We start from the raw sequence: 17,957 nt of genomic DNA, 5'->3' as shown, positions 1-17,957 counted from the left end.
TTAAAACTACAGCTAACTAACAGTATGGCTATAAATTATTTATTTGACGGTAGTAACTTATTTTTATAATAATACTTGAAATTACGGATTTATAAGGTAACACTGGGTGTATATATAAGAACTTGTGTCGACTCACTTAACGCCCTGAGCCTCGGACCAGCATGTTGGAGCAAATGTAAACATTGGAATATTGCAATAGTGCAGTCATCAGTCATCGGGAGGAAAACCCTTCATGCCAACTGCACGTATCCGAAGAAGAAATTGCAATAAACTGTTCTTCATGCAAAGAGCACGTACCGTAAGGAAGAATACCATATTGCCCAAGGTAACAAAATGTCTAAGAAAGATGTCTTGGAAGAGGCCAAAAGGCAGGCAGCTGAGCCAGGATCGTACATTAAGAAGGTGGAGAGGGAATTACCATTGTGTATTCACCCTAAGTTCACCCAGGAGATGAGGAAGGGCGTTTATCAAGAGCTGGATGCCTTGTCCAGGCGCTACTCTAAGGTGTAAGTACATTCTCGAGTTTAATGGGGAGGATATACACTATTGGGTACCCAAGATGGTTCATCGTGCCATCATCAACATAACTCAACTTTTTCAGTGTCAGAGTAGTTAACAAATGGAATGTATTAGGCAGTGATGTGGTGGAGGCTGACTCCATACACAGTTTCAAGTGTAGATATGATAGAGCCCAATAGGATCAGGAACCTGTACACCAGTTGATTGACAGTTGAGAGGCGGGACTAAAGAGCCAGAGCTCAACCCCCGCAAGCACAACTAGGTGAGTACCAACATCGCGTATGCACCAACATTCAGTGTTCAACAGATTTTGCCTTACATGGTATCGTGGAACATACCATGTCCTTCCCTAACCTGAACTTTTCATCCCTCGTCTAAATATTCCATAATATTTACCATAAAGTAAGAAAAGTTTCTTCCGTACCTTAAAAAAAAAATTATATCTGGCCAATTAATTACCATAAAGTAAGAAAAGTTTCTTCCGTACCTTAAAAAAAAATTATATCTGGCCAATTAATAATAAAGTATGGGGAAGCTTTGACATGCAGGCTGAGATACCATGTTTTGTCAGTTAAACGCATATCCTTGTTTGACTTAACATATAAGGTACCATTTAAGTCGATTGTTCTTCTAGTGTTGTTTGGTCAACATTTCTTCAGCCATGTTATTGTGACTTCATCTGTATGAAAGAATTCCTAAAAGTTTGCTTTGTTTTCTTTCTTATTTTCTCAGTCTTTAGCTTTGAAGCACTTCTCATCCCTCTGCAGTCTTCCCAGGCAAACTCCTTGTTAAAGCCTGAATGTTACTTCTCTAGTACTGTATTAAGTTTTCCTCTCCGTGTCTGTAATTTAATATCCTCACTTGAATAATTTCAAAATAATATTTCTGTGTATGTGCATGACTTGCAGATTGATACACAATTAACAATATCAATTGTTTGGCCTTTTGTTCTTTGTCTTGCTAGACATTTAAATAATTTGTCTTTGAAAGGTGACTAAAGTATCATATGCTAGTTGTTAAAAAGTAATTCCTTTCATATGATTTTTCTCAGGCTTGGAGGACTAGCCATGGCTTATGAAAATGTACAGCTCGTATCATCTCGCGGCTGGCTGTTCAGCACAAATCCATTTATTCACGTTGTTGTCCGTGCTCAATTTTATGTGTTTGCTCCAGAAGCTGGTACTGTAATGGAAGGTAAGCCAACTATTGTATTTACTGGTGAATCATGAATCCTGTGACTAAAACCCAAAGCTTACTTATATATATGACGTTGAAAGTTAGCTAAGAGTAGAGAGCAGTTGAAGAGGTCATGAGTAATGTAACAAACCTTCTCTAGTCACCCAACATGTGCCAGTGTCACCCAACATACTGTACTGTGCGTACTACCTACTATATCCCCATACCCACCCCACATCCCTACACTGATTCCAATTGTACTAAATAACCAGCACCTATACATCGACCACAACACACACACCAAACTACTCTACACAAAAACACCCCCACTCGCCCAGCACATGCCCCGCTCACACTCCCACCCCACCTGCACTCCTCCCCGACTCACCTGACACATGCCCAACATATACCCCACCCACACTCCCTCTGACTCAACCCATCAAATAACACCCTATGCATACCATCCCACACTCATTCCTCCTCTTTGTGTGTCTATATTTAAAATATGGGGCTGGCACTGTTGTTTCAGAGAATATTCATAATATTGTTTATAGAGTACGGTATTGCAATAAGAACATTAAGTTATTTCATTTGACTTCAGATTTTGTTAAAAGTTTTTGATTCCTGTAACAAAATATTCAGTATAATATATCCTAATGTATAAATTCCTCCATCAGCTGTTGTGAAGAAGAAAACGAAAACTCACATAGGCTGCTTGGTCCATGGGATGTTTAATGTCTCGATATCCAAACCCATAGGCAGCTCTGTTAATGGTTGGTGTGGCACCTACGCTCAAGAAGGAGATTTTGTAAAACTTACCATCACACATGTAACTTTCACTACCTTCGTGCCACATATCAAGGCTGAATTCGACCATGAAAGGTTAGTAATTCTAAACAAATTTACATTGTTACTTGTCATTATTCCTGTGAAGAGTAAATGGGTTCTGAATGTAAGACTGCTTGTCTGCACCTGTTTTTGATGAGTTTTGTAATGTAGAATGACTGAACAGAATGGAAATGGAGGAGCACAAATAAATACAGTATTTGCAGGCGATGAGTCACAATAATGTGGCTAAAGTATGTTGACCAGCCCACACACTAGAAGGTGAAGGGACGACGACGTTTCGGTCCGTCCTGGACCATTCTCAAGTCAATTGAGAATGATCCAGGATGGACCGAAACGTCGTCGTCCCTTCACCTTCTAGTGTGTGGTCTGGTCAAATACAGTATTTGTTAAAAAGGAAAATAAATTATTTGGTAGTTGGAAGAGTGTGTTAACCCCTGCACTGCACACCTCTTTTTGGCAAAAACTTTGTAGTGCAATTGTTAAGGACATATTTTTGTTGTTTTTATAAATGTTCAGGTAAAATTAATGTTGAAATGTTTCGAAACTCAACTATTTTCATTTCAAAGCACAAGGTGTGATGAAAACATTAAAAAATGTTAAAATATAGCCTAATTAAAAAAAACAGACAACTCTCAAAACAGCATTTGTTGTTTGGTGCAGTGCAGTGGTTAAATTATGACTTATGAGAGACACTTATGACAATGAGAGTTAATCATTCTTAGGAATTGTATTTGAAAATATGAATTACAATATTTCATAAATTAATAACTTTTCTATGCTAATCTACATTCCTGTTTGGCTTGTTTTGGGCCCCCCTATCAAGGGTGAGGCTGTCAATATGGCTACCCAACCAGTTTCTAGATAGACCCAGTGGTGTCTTGTAGAAGGGCATGTGCCTCATTCCTTTTCTTTGATAGATATTAATGTTTTATCTCATTCCCTCCCCTCCTCCCCCCAGCCTGTCCTTATCTTGTAATTTCTAATCAGCTATATAACTGGTGCTAGATTCGAGACTTGTAATGCTGGGAAAATTGGCCCACTGTTTAACAGCTAATGCTGATTAGTTGTGTATACTGGAATGTTGCATATCTTCAGTGTAATGGATGTATGCCTATTATTTTTTCTTCAACAGTGTTCAGAAGCTGATGATGATTTCTACTGGAGAAAATGAAGACGATGGTGTTATTGATGGCAATACTTCTGCGACAAATCGCATTGTGTTTGATAGTGACAGTGGTATAAGTAGCAATGAATGCAAACCCTTGATTAAGAGTGAGAAGAAAAGGAATAAAGCAAGATGTCTAGATTTTAATGATGAGGCTCTTGAAGATGATACTACAGATGTAAAGACTCTGAAAAAAGTGAAAGGCCAAAAAAGGAAGAGATCAGAAGATAACTTTAATGGAAGTTACATAGATGATACAGATGGTGTTAATCACAAGAAAAAGAAACAAAAAAGGGATAGCAGTATGTATGGAGATACGAATAAGACCTTAGATATGGATGTTAAGCAAGAAAAGGAGGGAGGCACAATGAATGACATTGTAGGGGATAATGTTGAGTCTGTTGCAGAATTCAAAGACACCAATCATAAAAAGAGTAAAAAGAAGAGAAGTATGGATGGAAACATGAATAAAAGCTTGGAGATGGATGATGACAAAAGCATAATTAAAAGAGAGAGAAATGACAATGAAGGGTTCAGTTCGAATTCTATTACAGAATTCAGAGATACTAATCATAAAAAGAGTAAAAAGAAGCGAAGCATGGATGGAAACATGAATAAAAGCTTGGAGATAAATGATGATGAAGACATGAATAAAAGCTCGGAGATGAATGAGGATAAAGACATGAATGAAAGAGAGAAAAATGACAGTGAAGGGTTCGGTTTGAATTTTATTAGAGAGTCCAGAGACAGTAATCATAAAAAGAATAAAAAGAAGCGAAGCATGGATGGAAATGTGAATAAAAGCTTAGAGATGGATGATAATAAAGACATGAATGAAAGTACAGAGTTCAGAGACAGTAATCATAAAAAGAAGCGAAGCATGGATGGAAACGTGAATAAAAGCTTAGAGATGGATGATAAAGACATGAATGAAAGTACAGAGTTCAGAGACAGTAATCATAAAAAGAATAAAAAGAAGCGAAGCATGGATGGAAATGTGAATAAAAGCTTAGAGATGGATGATAAAGACATGAATGAAAGTACAGAGTTCAGAGACAGTAATCATAAAAAGAGAAAAAAGAAAAGTATGGATGGAAACATGAATAAAATCTTAGATATGGATGTTAAGCTGGAAAAGGAGAGAGAGATGAGGAATGACTTTGAAGGGAATAATATTGATTCTGTTGCAGAATCGAGAGACAATAGCCATAAAAAGAGGAAGAGGAAGCAAAGTATGGATGGGAGCATGAATGACAGCTTAGATATGGATGATATTAAACACAGGAAAAAGAGGCAGAAAGAGAATAACAATAATAGAGAGAATGCTTTGATTGCCGAATTCAGAGAAGATGGAAAAAAGAAACGAGGTATGGATGAAAATATGACTGAGAGCTTGGACCCAGAAGTAATAAAATATGAAAGACAGGGAATTTCAAAAGACAGTAAAGGTGTTATTGTATCTAAAGTCAATGAGAGTCCAAAGAAAAGCAAGAAGAAAAAGATGTTATCAAATAATAACAAAGAAACAGACTCCATAAATCATAATAGTAATGACACAGTAAAAGAAAATGTAAATCAGTTCAAATCGCAGAAAAAGACGGTTATGAGTGAAATTGCATCTCCTCGACAAGCGCAAGTGACCATAATATCTCCCTCTATAAAATCAAAGGATGTTGACACATCCTATCAAAAGAAAAGAAAGAGAAGTGTCTTGCCACAAGAGTTGAAGGGTAGCAAAATTACACCACCCAACTCCAAAAAACAACATTCAAGGCAATTGTCACAGTCTGCCACAGAGATTAGTACAATGGAGATGTTTGCTGAACTCCCATTACCAGATTTTGAGTCTGATGAATATTAATCGTCTTTAGAAAAAAAAAATAAATAAATAAAACAGAATGGTTAGCAATGCTTAAAATGGCAGAGGAGCGGATGGGAGACAATCGAGCAGCCCAGACACTACGAGCAGGTAAACACGAGACTTAAAAAGAGTGAGGGAAAAAATACATTGGCACGTTCTATATCTTGTACACCACTTTTACGTTTAGAAGGTGAGTACAGTAGTGTAAGTGTTTAGTGAGATAAATTTAGTGGAGACACATTGTCAGTTTCCTTTTGACTTGTTACTTGATGATGGTTTGCATATACAGTAGTACAGGGTTTGCATATACAGAACTGTAATATTGTAGTACAATAGTCATTTAATCGTACGTTAGAATCCTCGGGTGTTTGCTCACTCTTCCCCAGTTTTGACAAAAAAAATTAATTTACTGATAGTGGTTCAGGATGGACCGAAATGTCATAATTTCCTTTTTTCAGCTGCGTAGGTTGAAGAATAACACGTTTCTTTTGCTTGGTGTATGATTTATTTCAAGTGTTTTGATACCCGAGGGTACTAACATGGCCAAATCAATTATTATTGATGTCACCTGTAAAAACTAACCTTCAATAACTTGATTATTTTAATTTACTGGATGTTAAAAAGAGTGAATTTAAAGACTGTATAAATTTAAAATGTTAATTTTAAAGTACAGTACTCTATAATGACAGAGGTCCTGCTCAAAAGAAGAGTAATGGTGAACATAATTATTAAAGCAATTTTATTCTAAAATATGTTTTATCTTTGTGATCTTTGTGTTATTTTAAATTGAGTACAGTGACGACTTCATCCCTGATGGTCCAAGAGGTTAGGCACTGTTTCTTCCCTTCCACATATCACAGCCCCTGACCTGTCCACATATCCCTTCCGTGTGCTATATTGCCATACTGGCTTTACACTTTCTCCTGATAATAAGTATCATCATGTCATTACTCACTTCTAAATCATGATAAGTTATAGTAACTTCCACAGAATATCTTGTACAGTATATTGAAACATTGTCCGAGTTTGTATCTAGGCAATCTGTAAATTGACAGAACTAAGCTCTCATCTAGGCAGTTTATAATACTGCTCGAATGATAAAAGCATTGTTGGTAGACTCTAAAGGAGCATATTGAAAATGAATTGAAAATGAAAACATGTGACATAAAAATTACTGTAGTACAATAGTCTTAGATATGACCAGATGGACGATAATACCACTTTTGCTTAGGTGAGAAATAAAAAAAAAAATTGGAAAGGTTGCATGGAAAGGTTACAAACTTAGTCTTTCAAGCGCACTACAAAACTTTGTTATCAATCTAGTTTGATAGGACTTGTTTGAAGCAAGGTTCTGTCATTATTGCTCTGGTAAAGTAAGCATTTATGAAAAATGTGCATGTTACGAATGGGAGAGAAAGTAGTGGTGGAAAGAGAGACTAGGTTATTCTGAGACGATTTCGGGGCTTAGCGTCCCCCGCAGCCCGGTCCTCGACCAGGCCGCCTTTTTGTTACACACCCCCAGGAAGCAGCCCATAGCAACTGTCTAACTCCCAGGTACCTATTTACTGCTAGGTAACAGAGGCATCAGGGTGAAAGATACTCTGCCCATTTGTTTCTGCCTCCACTGAGGATCGAATCTGGAACCTCAGGACTACGAACCCGTAGCGCTGTCCACTCAGCTGTCAGGTCTGGGTGGCAGACGTTTGTGTAGGTGTTTTTATATGACAATTCAAAAGGAACACCTTACACCATTTTAGGAAGCTGTGGGCGGTTGATTGGTGTGGTGGTTCTTTGATGTTGTGTGTAAGCTGTTAAAAGGAGATACCTGGTTGATACCCGGTTGATGGGGTTCTGGGAGTTCTACTCCCAAAGCCCGGCCCGAGGCCAGGCTTGTCTTGTGAGAGTTTGGTCCACCAGGCTGTTGCTTGGAGCGGCCCACAGGCCCACATACCCACCACAGCCGGGTCCGGAATGACATTTGTCATTCACCATATCTTTGGCCTTCTATTATCTCTAATGACTGTATGAAAGTGAAAAATGGGTTAATACTGGGAGTAAATATTGAAAGCCATAATTAAGAGTCTACCAAAAATATGCTTCAGTATTGTGAAGTTCAGTATGTGTTATTTTCCATTTACCAACAAGTGTGGCTTCCTTTTTAAACACTGGTTATCATATAAAGTAGTTCTGGTTGTGTTTAAAGATATATTACTATATTAACCATGTAAATTTGTCAATATATAAATATTGTTATGATGTGGTTTCAGTCACCATAGGTAATGTGTATATTATTTATTGTGCTAATTGTAAGGCAATAACTGACTATTTGTAGTTGCTATTAAATGTTCAGCATTTTCAGTCATTAATGTATATACCTTGCATCTGTACAATATTCACTATTCTTGTCTCATAATATTGCTTAAGTCACATATTTGGGGGTGTGATGTAGCACAATCATTGCCCCCCCCTCCTTCCCCACCCCAAGCCTTACAAGCCATATTGGCCAGGCTTTGAGTCCTGGGTTAGATGCTTGTAAACCAATTTGCAGGTTGTATTTCATAGAAGACTAATAGAGTAAGGCTTAAGATGAATTGTGGTACGTATGGAAAAAGCTCAAAGCCTACCAACGAGCATAATCATCGGCTCCTGTACACATATGACAGAGTGCTGGGAAGACGGGACACCACGAGCGTAGCTCTCATCCTGTAACTACACTTAGGTAATTACACCAATGGAGGAGGGGGGGGGGTTATACTATCCTGGAACATGATATAGATATACACTGGTCATATTGGCTTAGTGCTTTTTCCTGATAATTACCTAACCATCCTGGAACATGATACAGATATACCCTGTAGTCATATTGGCTTAGTGCTTTTTCCTGATAATTATCTAACCATCCTGGAACATGAACTTGGCTATTAACGCACTAATTACAGTACTAAATTTTATCATTTGTATTGTATACATAGTGTTGAAATAAACAAGTATTGAACATAAGGCACCAAATTGGGGAGAACTATGTAGCATTAGTGTTGAAAGAGAGAGTACGTATCTGAAAATTCTACTCCTAAGGCATACAGGGTTATAATAGGTGTGCTATATTGATTTGTTTAAATATAATTATGATTTTAGTTATGCTAGTCTAGAGATTTAGGAATACAGTGTTGTCGTCTCCCAACTGGTAGACTTCATCCAAGGTTGCCTAGTTTTCTTAGTGTTTGCTTGTTTTCTTGCATTTTTACTTGCATTTTCTTGGTTTTAGATTTAACTCCTATTCTCAAGTTTGCCTTAATTGAGAGGCAAGTTCTGGCCCTGATTCCCTGTTAGCATGTGTTGGACTTGGAGACTGCAGCATCTGTCTTAGACTTGGCTGAACCAGCTCTTAGTACATCATCTTCCTCAACATTGATCTAACAGTTTAGGTCTATTCATCTTTACCAAATATTGGAGTACAGTATTACTTACAACTTTTTGGTTGCCATAACAGTATCACCTGGCCAATCAGCTAGACATAATTCTTAAGTATAACTACGTACAAGTGATCAAGGGCATATTGACAGAAAATAGCTCCCATGGCTAGCACTGAACTTGGGCTCCTGTCCAAACATCTGACACCCAACTTTTACATACATTTTTAAGCATATATTATGGAAAAGTTAAGTCAAGCTCACTGATCTTTTAATTAACAAATTATGGCACTTCACAACAACAACAATTGTACCTTCCTTGTTTTCACTAATGCAAATGGGTCTATGATGTGTTCAGTCAGTTCTCAGTTTCTAATCTTTCTACGCTCAACAGAGCAAGATAACAGTCTGCCTTGACCCATGGTGGTTCTCAAATATAAAAGTATTAGTTTTAACTTGCCGATTTCTCACAGCTGGCACTGGAATCTTCGATGGTTAGCATTAAGTGAACAGCAACGCAAAGATTGTGAGAAACGCACCCGTCTCCACACTGAACAATAAATTCTATAAACTCTGATATTTCATGTTGGCTCAACTTGATAGCAAGATTCTGCAATTTCAAATTTCTTCATATAGCCATCCATCAACATTAGAGGTGTACAATTCAACTAGTTGACATCGAGCATTGGTACTGTGAGATATGTGATAATGTATTTTTACACAGTAATTTACATTAGTAGTTTACCAATCTGACCATTTTAGTGCTTCTTGCCCATGATAATCAATATCATACGTCAGAAGAAAAAAAATTCTATCTAGCAATGACTCGTCCAACTGTAATAGAAACTGCTGAGTGGTGTTCCCTCTAAATGGCACTCAGGACACCTGCCATAGCTTAGATACGTCCCTGGAAATTATTGATGCTAGCTTCATCAGTGTCAAAATTCTACCAACAGTACAGAACTGCAAAACAATGCCAAAACTTCTTTAATCCAGAAATTGAGGTCAACTAAGCAGATATTTTTTTAATTTGTTTTTAAACATATTTAAAGGTTAAGAAAATCAAGGGTAACAGGTGGTGCTATTAGCTTCATTTTATTAAAAATAAATACTGTATTTCTGAAATAATTGGAACAGACATTTATCACATATCTGTATATCTTCATCATAAAAGATAGCACCAATTTGAGCAGTTAAATGATACATGCAGCATATAACCACTATATGATGTAATACATATTTTGGCTTGAAATTTATTAGCTTTATTAGTTTATCAATAGTACAAGGTTTAAATGTCTGGTAATCCTGGTATTGGGAATTTAACCGCATAAGCTTCTACCTTCTCCCTGAGAGCACCCACACGTGTCTTGAAATCCTCATCATCCAGGACACGCTTGAAATCCACCAACTTGGGTCCAGATTTTGCTTGTACATCTTTTGCAATCTTGAAGGCTGTAATAAATTTATGTAAAACTTAAAATCTTAAATATATGGTGCACTAACAATACAGAATTAAAAATGTGTCATGGAAACCTTTAAAATTTATGCAGTAATGGTAATTGAAGGTGATATGTATGACGCGTGATATTATGTGCATGATCTTAACTTTGCTGTCCCAGCCAGCCTTTGGCCACTTTAGCCAAATCTTAACTCTGCTGCTGCTTCTCCATTATACTTAAACTAGCTGTACCTGGCTATATGTTGCCGAGCCACAGTAACCCTCCCCCGTCCCCCCATTATCCCCAGTCCCCTCGTCCTCCCAACCATTCCCCCCCCTCATCCTCCCAACCATTCCCCTGTCCCGTTGTCCTCCCCACCATTCCCCCCTCCCCTTCATCCTCCCCACCATCCCCTCCTCCCTGTCCCCTCATCCTCCATACCTTCCCCAATTCCCCTGTGCCCCCCACCATTCTCCACTTCCCCTTAAAAATACCTAACTGCCTAGATTTAAAAAGAAACTTAGGATGCTATCACTAGAAAGACCAGAGTTGTATCAGTCCAAATATGCAATGAAAGTGTGTACCACGAGACATCGATTAATTAGGATATTAACTAGCTGAAATCGGGCAGCCATGATAGACACTGTTGGCATGATTTTGGGGGACAGGTTTACAGGTCACCCTTGAGATTACCACTTCCTGCAAGGCTTGATATTGATCGTTAGGGAATGGACCAATCACTGGTGCCACTTCCAGTAAGTATATGTCGATATAATGAAGTTATGATTGGTCCAAACGAGGAAGCAGTAACATAACAAAAGATAGGTAAAAAATAATGCTCCTATAATGTAGATTTCACCATGTGGCGGTGGGGATATCCACATCCCTCGACTGAAATGCCTACCTTCATCCATGAATAACACAACCATCTTTATGTCATCTTCCTTCATGCCCCTTGTGGTGAGAGCAGGAGTTCCCAAACGAATGCCACTTGGGTTCAATGCAGATTTGTCACCGGGAACTGCAATAATAATATTAATCATACTGTCAAGACCCAAACTGAACTGTGATTGCAAAAAGAATAATAATTTTAATTATGTATACGAAAATTGTTTTTATATATTTGCTCTTAAAGTCTACTGGAAAGCAATTTAGATAGAAAAAAAGGGGGGAATGGTAACAAGTCAGGTGCTTGGAAAACTAAGTAAACTTAGATTTAGTAAAGTAAACTAAGTCCATAGATTGAATGGACCACTGGCAGCTCACTTTCAGCCCCCAAAGGTAACTGCCCATTTGTTGCATTTACAACCCAATGAATAAGGTCTTAATGGATTACATGTCTAAGGCGACTTTATAACATTTGTTTTTTTTACCCGTGTTCTTGTTGCATGCTATGGATACATCTTCCAAAATTTTTTCAGCTTTGCCTCCTGATAGCCCCACAGACCGCATATCCACCCACACTAAATGGTTGTCAGTTCCTCCTGTAACAATCTTGTAGCCAGCAGTCTGCAAGCCTTTGGCAAGCTCTTTGGAATTCTTTATTACCTGCAATGGATTTTGATTGTAAGTGCAATTTCCCAAATATCTACTCAATTTAAACTCGAGCAACCAGACCCTATCCTTAGTTCTGTGTACAGTACTTCTAAAATTGACAATTCACAACTTTAATATAATTACTTAAATTTTAAATAATCTTTGCAGAAAATTAAGGATTTCACTATTAATTTAAGGCAGCTTGCACAGTATCAAGTGCAAGCTGCACTTAAATTTAAAAAATTAATAACTGAATATGAAGAAAATATGAGTGACTGGAATGGTAAAATCATTTTAAATAGTACAAGCAAGATACTACTAACAGAAGAAATTATCTATTATTAGTCTGGCAAATTAAAATTAAACACTTATGATTGATAACTATTTTTTTATGTTCAACACTTAACAAAAATTAAAGAATGACATTAATTTCAGGGAAGCATCTTGTAATGCATAAAAGACGAAAAGAAATGGTCCCTTAAGCTTTTACATTTACATTATGAACACAAGGTGACATCTGCGTCGTTATATTCAGGGTAATTAATGTAAGACTATATACAAATACTTGATAATTTAATAGGTATCAGGGCACATGATGGAATCGAAACCCCGACGAGTTCAGAGTCATAGGTTTAATTCCCTCGTACAGCCTCAATATTATCGAGATTCATCACGCACTATCATGATTTCATTGCTCATTTAACAATTACAGTACTTTTTTGGTCACGGGACTAAAACAAATGTTAATAACTAATATTCAAATGCAAATCATTTACAAAAATGATGGTAAAACAGCACTTTACAACACAGCACCAGTACGGCAAGTAGTTTAATTATGTTGATCTTCAGCGAGATAATGAGCGAGTATAACTCTCGTTACTAACCTGTTCCTGGTAATCTTTAAACGAAGGTTCAGCAGCTTGTCTCATTGTAACAGCAATAGCTGCAATCTGATGATTATGGGGTCCTCCTTGAAGGCCCGGGAACACTGCCTGATTGATCTTGTCCTCGTAGCCATACATTATTGGTTTTCCATTTTTGTCCACACCTTTCTGGCCTGTGGCAGATATAAAATGAAGGAATAACATTATGTAATCATTAATATGATTCGTCATTTGATAAATATTTTAATTCATTGTTTTGGGGGACAGGCAGCCAGTACAGTATATGCATACAGTACATGTTAGGGGTTATATCGAGGTAACCCCCCCCCCCTTCAGGGTCAAATTACCGACTCTGCCCAGGATGCAACCCCCCGAACGAGAACAAACCAAGACTGTACTACCGGGACCCTGATGAATATTTAAATGCAGTACACAGGTCGACTTGAGAGTGGTCCAGGACGGACCGAAACGTCGTCGTCCCTTCACTTTCTAGTGTGTGGTTTGGTCAACACAGTACACAGAAAATTATGCAAATAATTCTTATAAACTTTTATTCAGAAACAAACATCTTTAGTCAATATCTAATCAAAATATAAATCTTCACAAGAATAAATCAATATATTAGTTTATTTAGAGAGTAATTTTTTAAACTTTCTGTAATCAACTTCATAAGGATAATTACATTTAATTTGCCATGATATAAAGGCAGCCATTAGGTTCAAGCATCATCCACAGTCAAGGAGACCTATAGGATTCTGTGATTATTCACTTAAGTCAAATTTACAGTATATTGCTCCAAAATTGTTGCAAACAGGCATAAACGCATACTAAAGAAGAGGTTCTGTACTATTCTGCATACAGGTATAGGAAATATGCATGACTTTTAGATGGAAATAGAGAAGTTTAAACAGAAAGCAAGGTTTGGAATATCTAAAAATAATACAGAGACCATTAGTCATATACTGCAAGATATGAAATGAAATACAAAATACTTTTACCCATATTGGGGGACAATATGGTTATCTTGATCTTCTTGATCTCGAGATGATTTCGGGCCTTTTTTTTAGTGTCCCCGCGGCCCGGTCTTCGACCAGGCCTCCACCCCCAGGAAGTAGCCCGTGATAGCTGACTAACACCCAGGTACCTATTTTACTGCTAGGTAACAGGGGCATAGGGTGAAAGAAACTCTGCCCATTGTTTCTCGCCGGCGCCTGGGATCGAACCCAGGACCATAGGATCACGAGTCCAGCGTGCTGTCCGCTCGGCCGACCGGCCTCATTTTAGAAATGAGGAATTTTAGAAATGATAAAACAAAATTTAAGATAACTATTTCATTAGCCTTCAAGAGTTTTGGGTATACAAGGCTTAGATGCATTAGATTTGTAAAGGAATTGGTACAAAGAACTCATTGATACATACCTCTTCTATAGAAGATAACTCCACTTCGAGGTCCACGAAGTGTCTTGTGCGTAGTTGTAGTGACTACATCACAGTATTCAAAGGGGTTTGTAGTTAGGCCTGTGGCTACAAGGCCACTTACGTGCGACATGTCGGCCATCAAGAGGGAACCATTCTCGTCACAGATCTCCCGGAACCTTTTGTAATCCAGGTGACGAGGATAACAACTGACACCTGTAGTACAACAAATGGAGTTTAACCCTTGACACACCAGCTATGGAGAAATGCTCACTCGTTTATGCACAAAAAAATAACAAAATTCAAACAAATAATATTTCATTGTAGAATTATTAAGTTTATGCAGAATGTAAAAAAAATAATGGAAATAAGCAAATGTTTATCGTTTCACTGAGGTGGAGGTGCTTTGCAAGGTTGCGTCTGGCACTTGTCAACGCCTGGTGCTTGACTATGCTGACTTCCTGTTTTAGCCTCCAATGTTTCACTGGTTGTTTTATCACTCATTTTTCTTTACAGTATTTACATCCACAGAGCTTTTATATCCATATTTGCATCATACATGTAAAACCCAGACAATTTTTTAAAATCATATGATAATGACCGCATTCCCGTGATAACATTCATGACAATAACTGCATTTGTACCGCAAAATACTAGCAGGATTTTTCCATGGATCAAGGTAAACCCCATTACATCCACATAGATCTCTTATACCCATATTTGCATCATACATGTAAAACCCAGACAATTTTTTAAATCTTCATATGATGATAACTGCATTACCCTGCGATTCAACAATTGCCACTGTAAGGGTTAAAGTTCAAATGACATTTATATATAATTCAAAACATTATGCTTCTTCTATGTTATATTCCGCAATCTCACTACAGTTACTTTTATTTTAACAAAAACTGCATCAAAGGATGTAATTTAGGCAACTGTTTTGTTACAGGTAATGAATAAGACCAAAATAATTATTAACTATAAAAAAACTAGCACATCAGCCTAATGATCTGTTCATTATTTTTAATAGTGTTTCATATCTAAAATACCCTTACAGAACAAAATTTAAAAATTGAATCTTGCCTGCAATTATGAGCTTAGGCTTGAAAAGTTTAGCATTCTCTTGTAGTCTGTCATAGTCAATAAGCTCTGTCTGCAAGTTGATCTTGTAGGGCATCGATTCAAAGAATATTGACGTAGCTGACACTTTTTTGGTGGCTGTGTAGAAACCATGTGTGAGATGACCACCATCAGGAAGATCCAACCCTGTAATAAACAAAAAATATGCTCAACTCTGTTAGCACAAGCTAGAGAAAAGGCTAAATCTATGATACAGGGCAGTTATAGAACAATAGCGTCAAAGTATTATACATACTGTAATGTGGGTGAAATTTCATGTCCAAGAACTTTTGAAAAACAAAATTTGTTAATCCTTTTTCCAGTAGTAATGTAAGGTTGGATGAAGAATGTTTTGTCAGATCCTATCTAATGTATAAAGTATTCTTCAAATATAAGAAGTATTTGTTTCACAGTTCATAAAAAAATAATTCTGGCAGTCTTGAGCACAGTACAGTACTTTATAGAAAGCCAAGCTAGCATGCGTGTAGCCAGAGCCATCCCAGACAATTCATAATAAGCTCAAAACTCTATTCAATTTTATCACTTCAGAGGATTAAGACCAGTTAGCCATTAAAAATGTGTAATTCCATCAGCCAGGTTCTACAAAACAATTGACAATTGAACTGTTCTATTGACAACTATTAACCACTTTTCCAGTGAGTATGAATAGACCAATATTTTGCCCCTTACCCATAATACGTCCATGAGGTTCAACTAGAGCAGTGTAGACGGCAAAGTTGGCAGGAGAACCAGAGTATGGTTGAACATTGACACCCCATTCTTCAGGCTTCAGCCCAAACGTCTTGAGGGCCCTCTGCTGACACAGCACTTCCACCTCATCTATGAACTCGTTTCCACCATAATATCTAGAAACATAAGCTATGATGAATGACAGTACAACCAAAGTACATGTATGTACAGGGGGAATATATAGGGTTTAATAAAAACCATTGTACTGTAATTATAATGACATCCTATATAATTATTGAATGACGTGGAATATGAATTGTATGCCATAGAGGATGGCTCACCTCTGGCCAACCATGCCCTCGGAGTACTTGTTAGTGAGGCAAGATGACAAGCAATCATTTACCGCACGAGATGTGAAATTTTCCGAAGCAATCATTTCAAGCCCACGAAACTGCCGCCTCTAAAAAAAAAAAAAAATGGAAAAGCATTGCATGCTAATTATATTTATTATATTAATAGTATGAATTTAACTAATCGCTATAAGAGAAGTTCAAGCTTACTATGACTATATTGGTCTCAAACTAGACCTTACCTTTTCTTTCTTGAGAATTTCATAAAGTTGAGGATCATCTTCGGATAAGGGCTTGCTCAAGGGGTAGTCCGCCCCCTCGCCATTGCTCACACTTCCACTCATCCTGCAGTCAAATTTATTACATTATATATGTGTAAATCACGAAAATTAACATGTGATGAAAAATGTGAGTCAGACCACGGAGGAAGAATCGAAACAGGCATTTCCTTAAGTACTTTCGTATATTAATACATTTTCAGAAGGAATCATATGAATTATATAACATATATATGTATATAAACATTATACAGTACAGTATATATATATATATATTAGTTTATTATGGTCACCATATATCCACCTGATGGGGTGCATAATAAAAAGAAAACACACACAGGCTTAAGATTTATATGTTTCTTTTTAAACCTATTGTAATCTGACGAAAATAAAATACATCTTCGAATTTACTTACACTGTGTGAGGTGTGACGGCCTATAACAAATTACAACGGTTACAGTTATACTAAAAACTAGTAAACTGTATACTGTATTAGGTTTAATGTATTATATACACTTAAATAGGCGTACCCCCACCCATTGCCAATAGTCTTTTTTAGAGCCTATTGGCAATGGGTGACAAAGCAACAGTATAGTGTAAACCGGTTTACATAAGACACCCTCGGGGCTCTCGTTTTCTATAACGTTAATAACAAAATCTGTGTGGCATCTGTAATAAAAGTTAACACAAGACAATATTATAATAGAGTATAATGATAACTGTTAGAGGAAATAGAACTAATAGAACAACACAACAAAGTGTTGAACAAATATATATATATCCCGGGCAACACGTTGGGTACAACGCTGCCAGGCGTCGCCTTCCCATCTTCGTCTTAAGTTTCTGCAATAACTTTGTTGTTTTATATTATTATTATCAACTCAACCAAGTCTTGAGATATTTGGTATTGGGAGCTTTTTTTTTACATCTTGCAAATGCTTCGTGTGCGACTTGATGCACGCCAAGAAGTTCACACTAACGAGGTCTTATCCCAATTGGCATCAAATAACGAATTCTTACCCAATTGGCAATAACTATTATATCAAGTTTATTATATTGGGTCACTTGGACACACAGTATATTGTGGGGTCATTGTTATAGTTGAGAGAGTAGACTGGTGGCGGCCAGAGCGCCTGCAGGTATATACTCACTCAGCACTGGGAGGCGGGCGATGCGTAGCTCTCTGCTGTTACCTTCACAAAGATCAGCTGAGCAGCGAGCGCTGGCTTATGTAGCCTCGCCTCCCACTCTGGACCAATCAG

The 17,957-nt window shown here is 37.4% G+C and overlaps 2 protein-coding genes across 2 annotated transcripts; one reads left to right on the top strand and one right to left on the bottom strand.

The window, feature by feature from the left end:
* Positions 1-114: 114 nt before the first annotated feature.
* Positions 115-7,928, top strand: LOC123759017 (protein starmaker). The gene is made up of 4 exons (XM_045743739.2): positions 115-506; positions 1,571-1,713; positions 2,373-2,577; positions 3,677-7,928. Exons 1-4 carry the CDS (start codon positions 334-336, stop codon positions 5,568-5,570), a joined length of 2,415 nt encoding a protein of 804 aa, XP_045599695.1. The 5' UTR covers positions 115-333; the 3' UTR covers positions 5,571-7,928.
* Positions 7,929-10,049: 2,121 nt separating this feature from the next.
* Positions 10,050-17,957, bottom strand: Shmt (serine hydroxymethyl transferase). Its single transcript, XM_045743738.2, has 10 exons — positions 17,847-17,957; positions 16,660-16,762; positions 16,409-16,527; positions 16,068-16,243; positions 15,342-15,524; positions 14,259-14,471; positions 12,840-13,012; positions 11,793-11,967; positions 11,324-11,440; positions 10,050-10,432 (listed from the first exon to the last, which is right to left on the bottom strand). Exons 2-10 carry the CDS (start codon positions 16,759-16,761, stop codon positions 10,269-10,271), a joined length of 1,422 nt encoding a protein of 473 aa, XP_045599694.2. The 5' UTR covers position 16,762; positions 17,847-17,957; the 3' UTR covers positions 10,050-10,268.

This window comes from Procambarus clarkii, chromosome 15 (assembly GCF_040958095.1).
Source record: "Procambarus clarkii isolate CNS0578487 chromosome 15, FALCON_Pclarkii_2.0, whole genome shotgun sequence".
Lineage (NCBI taxonomy): Eukaryota > Metazoa > Arthropoda > Malacostraca > Decapoda > Cambaridae > Procambarus > Procambarus clarkii.
This window is presented reverse-complemented; position numbering and strand designations above follow the sequence as displayed.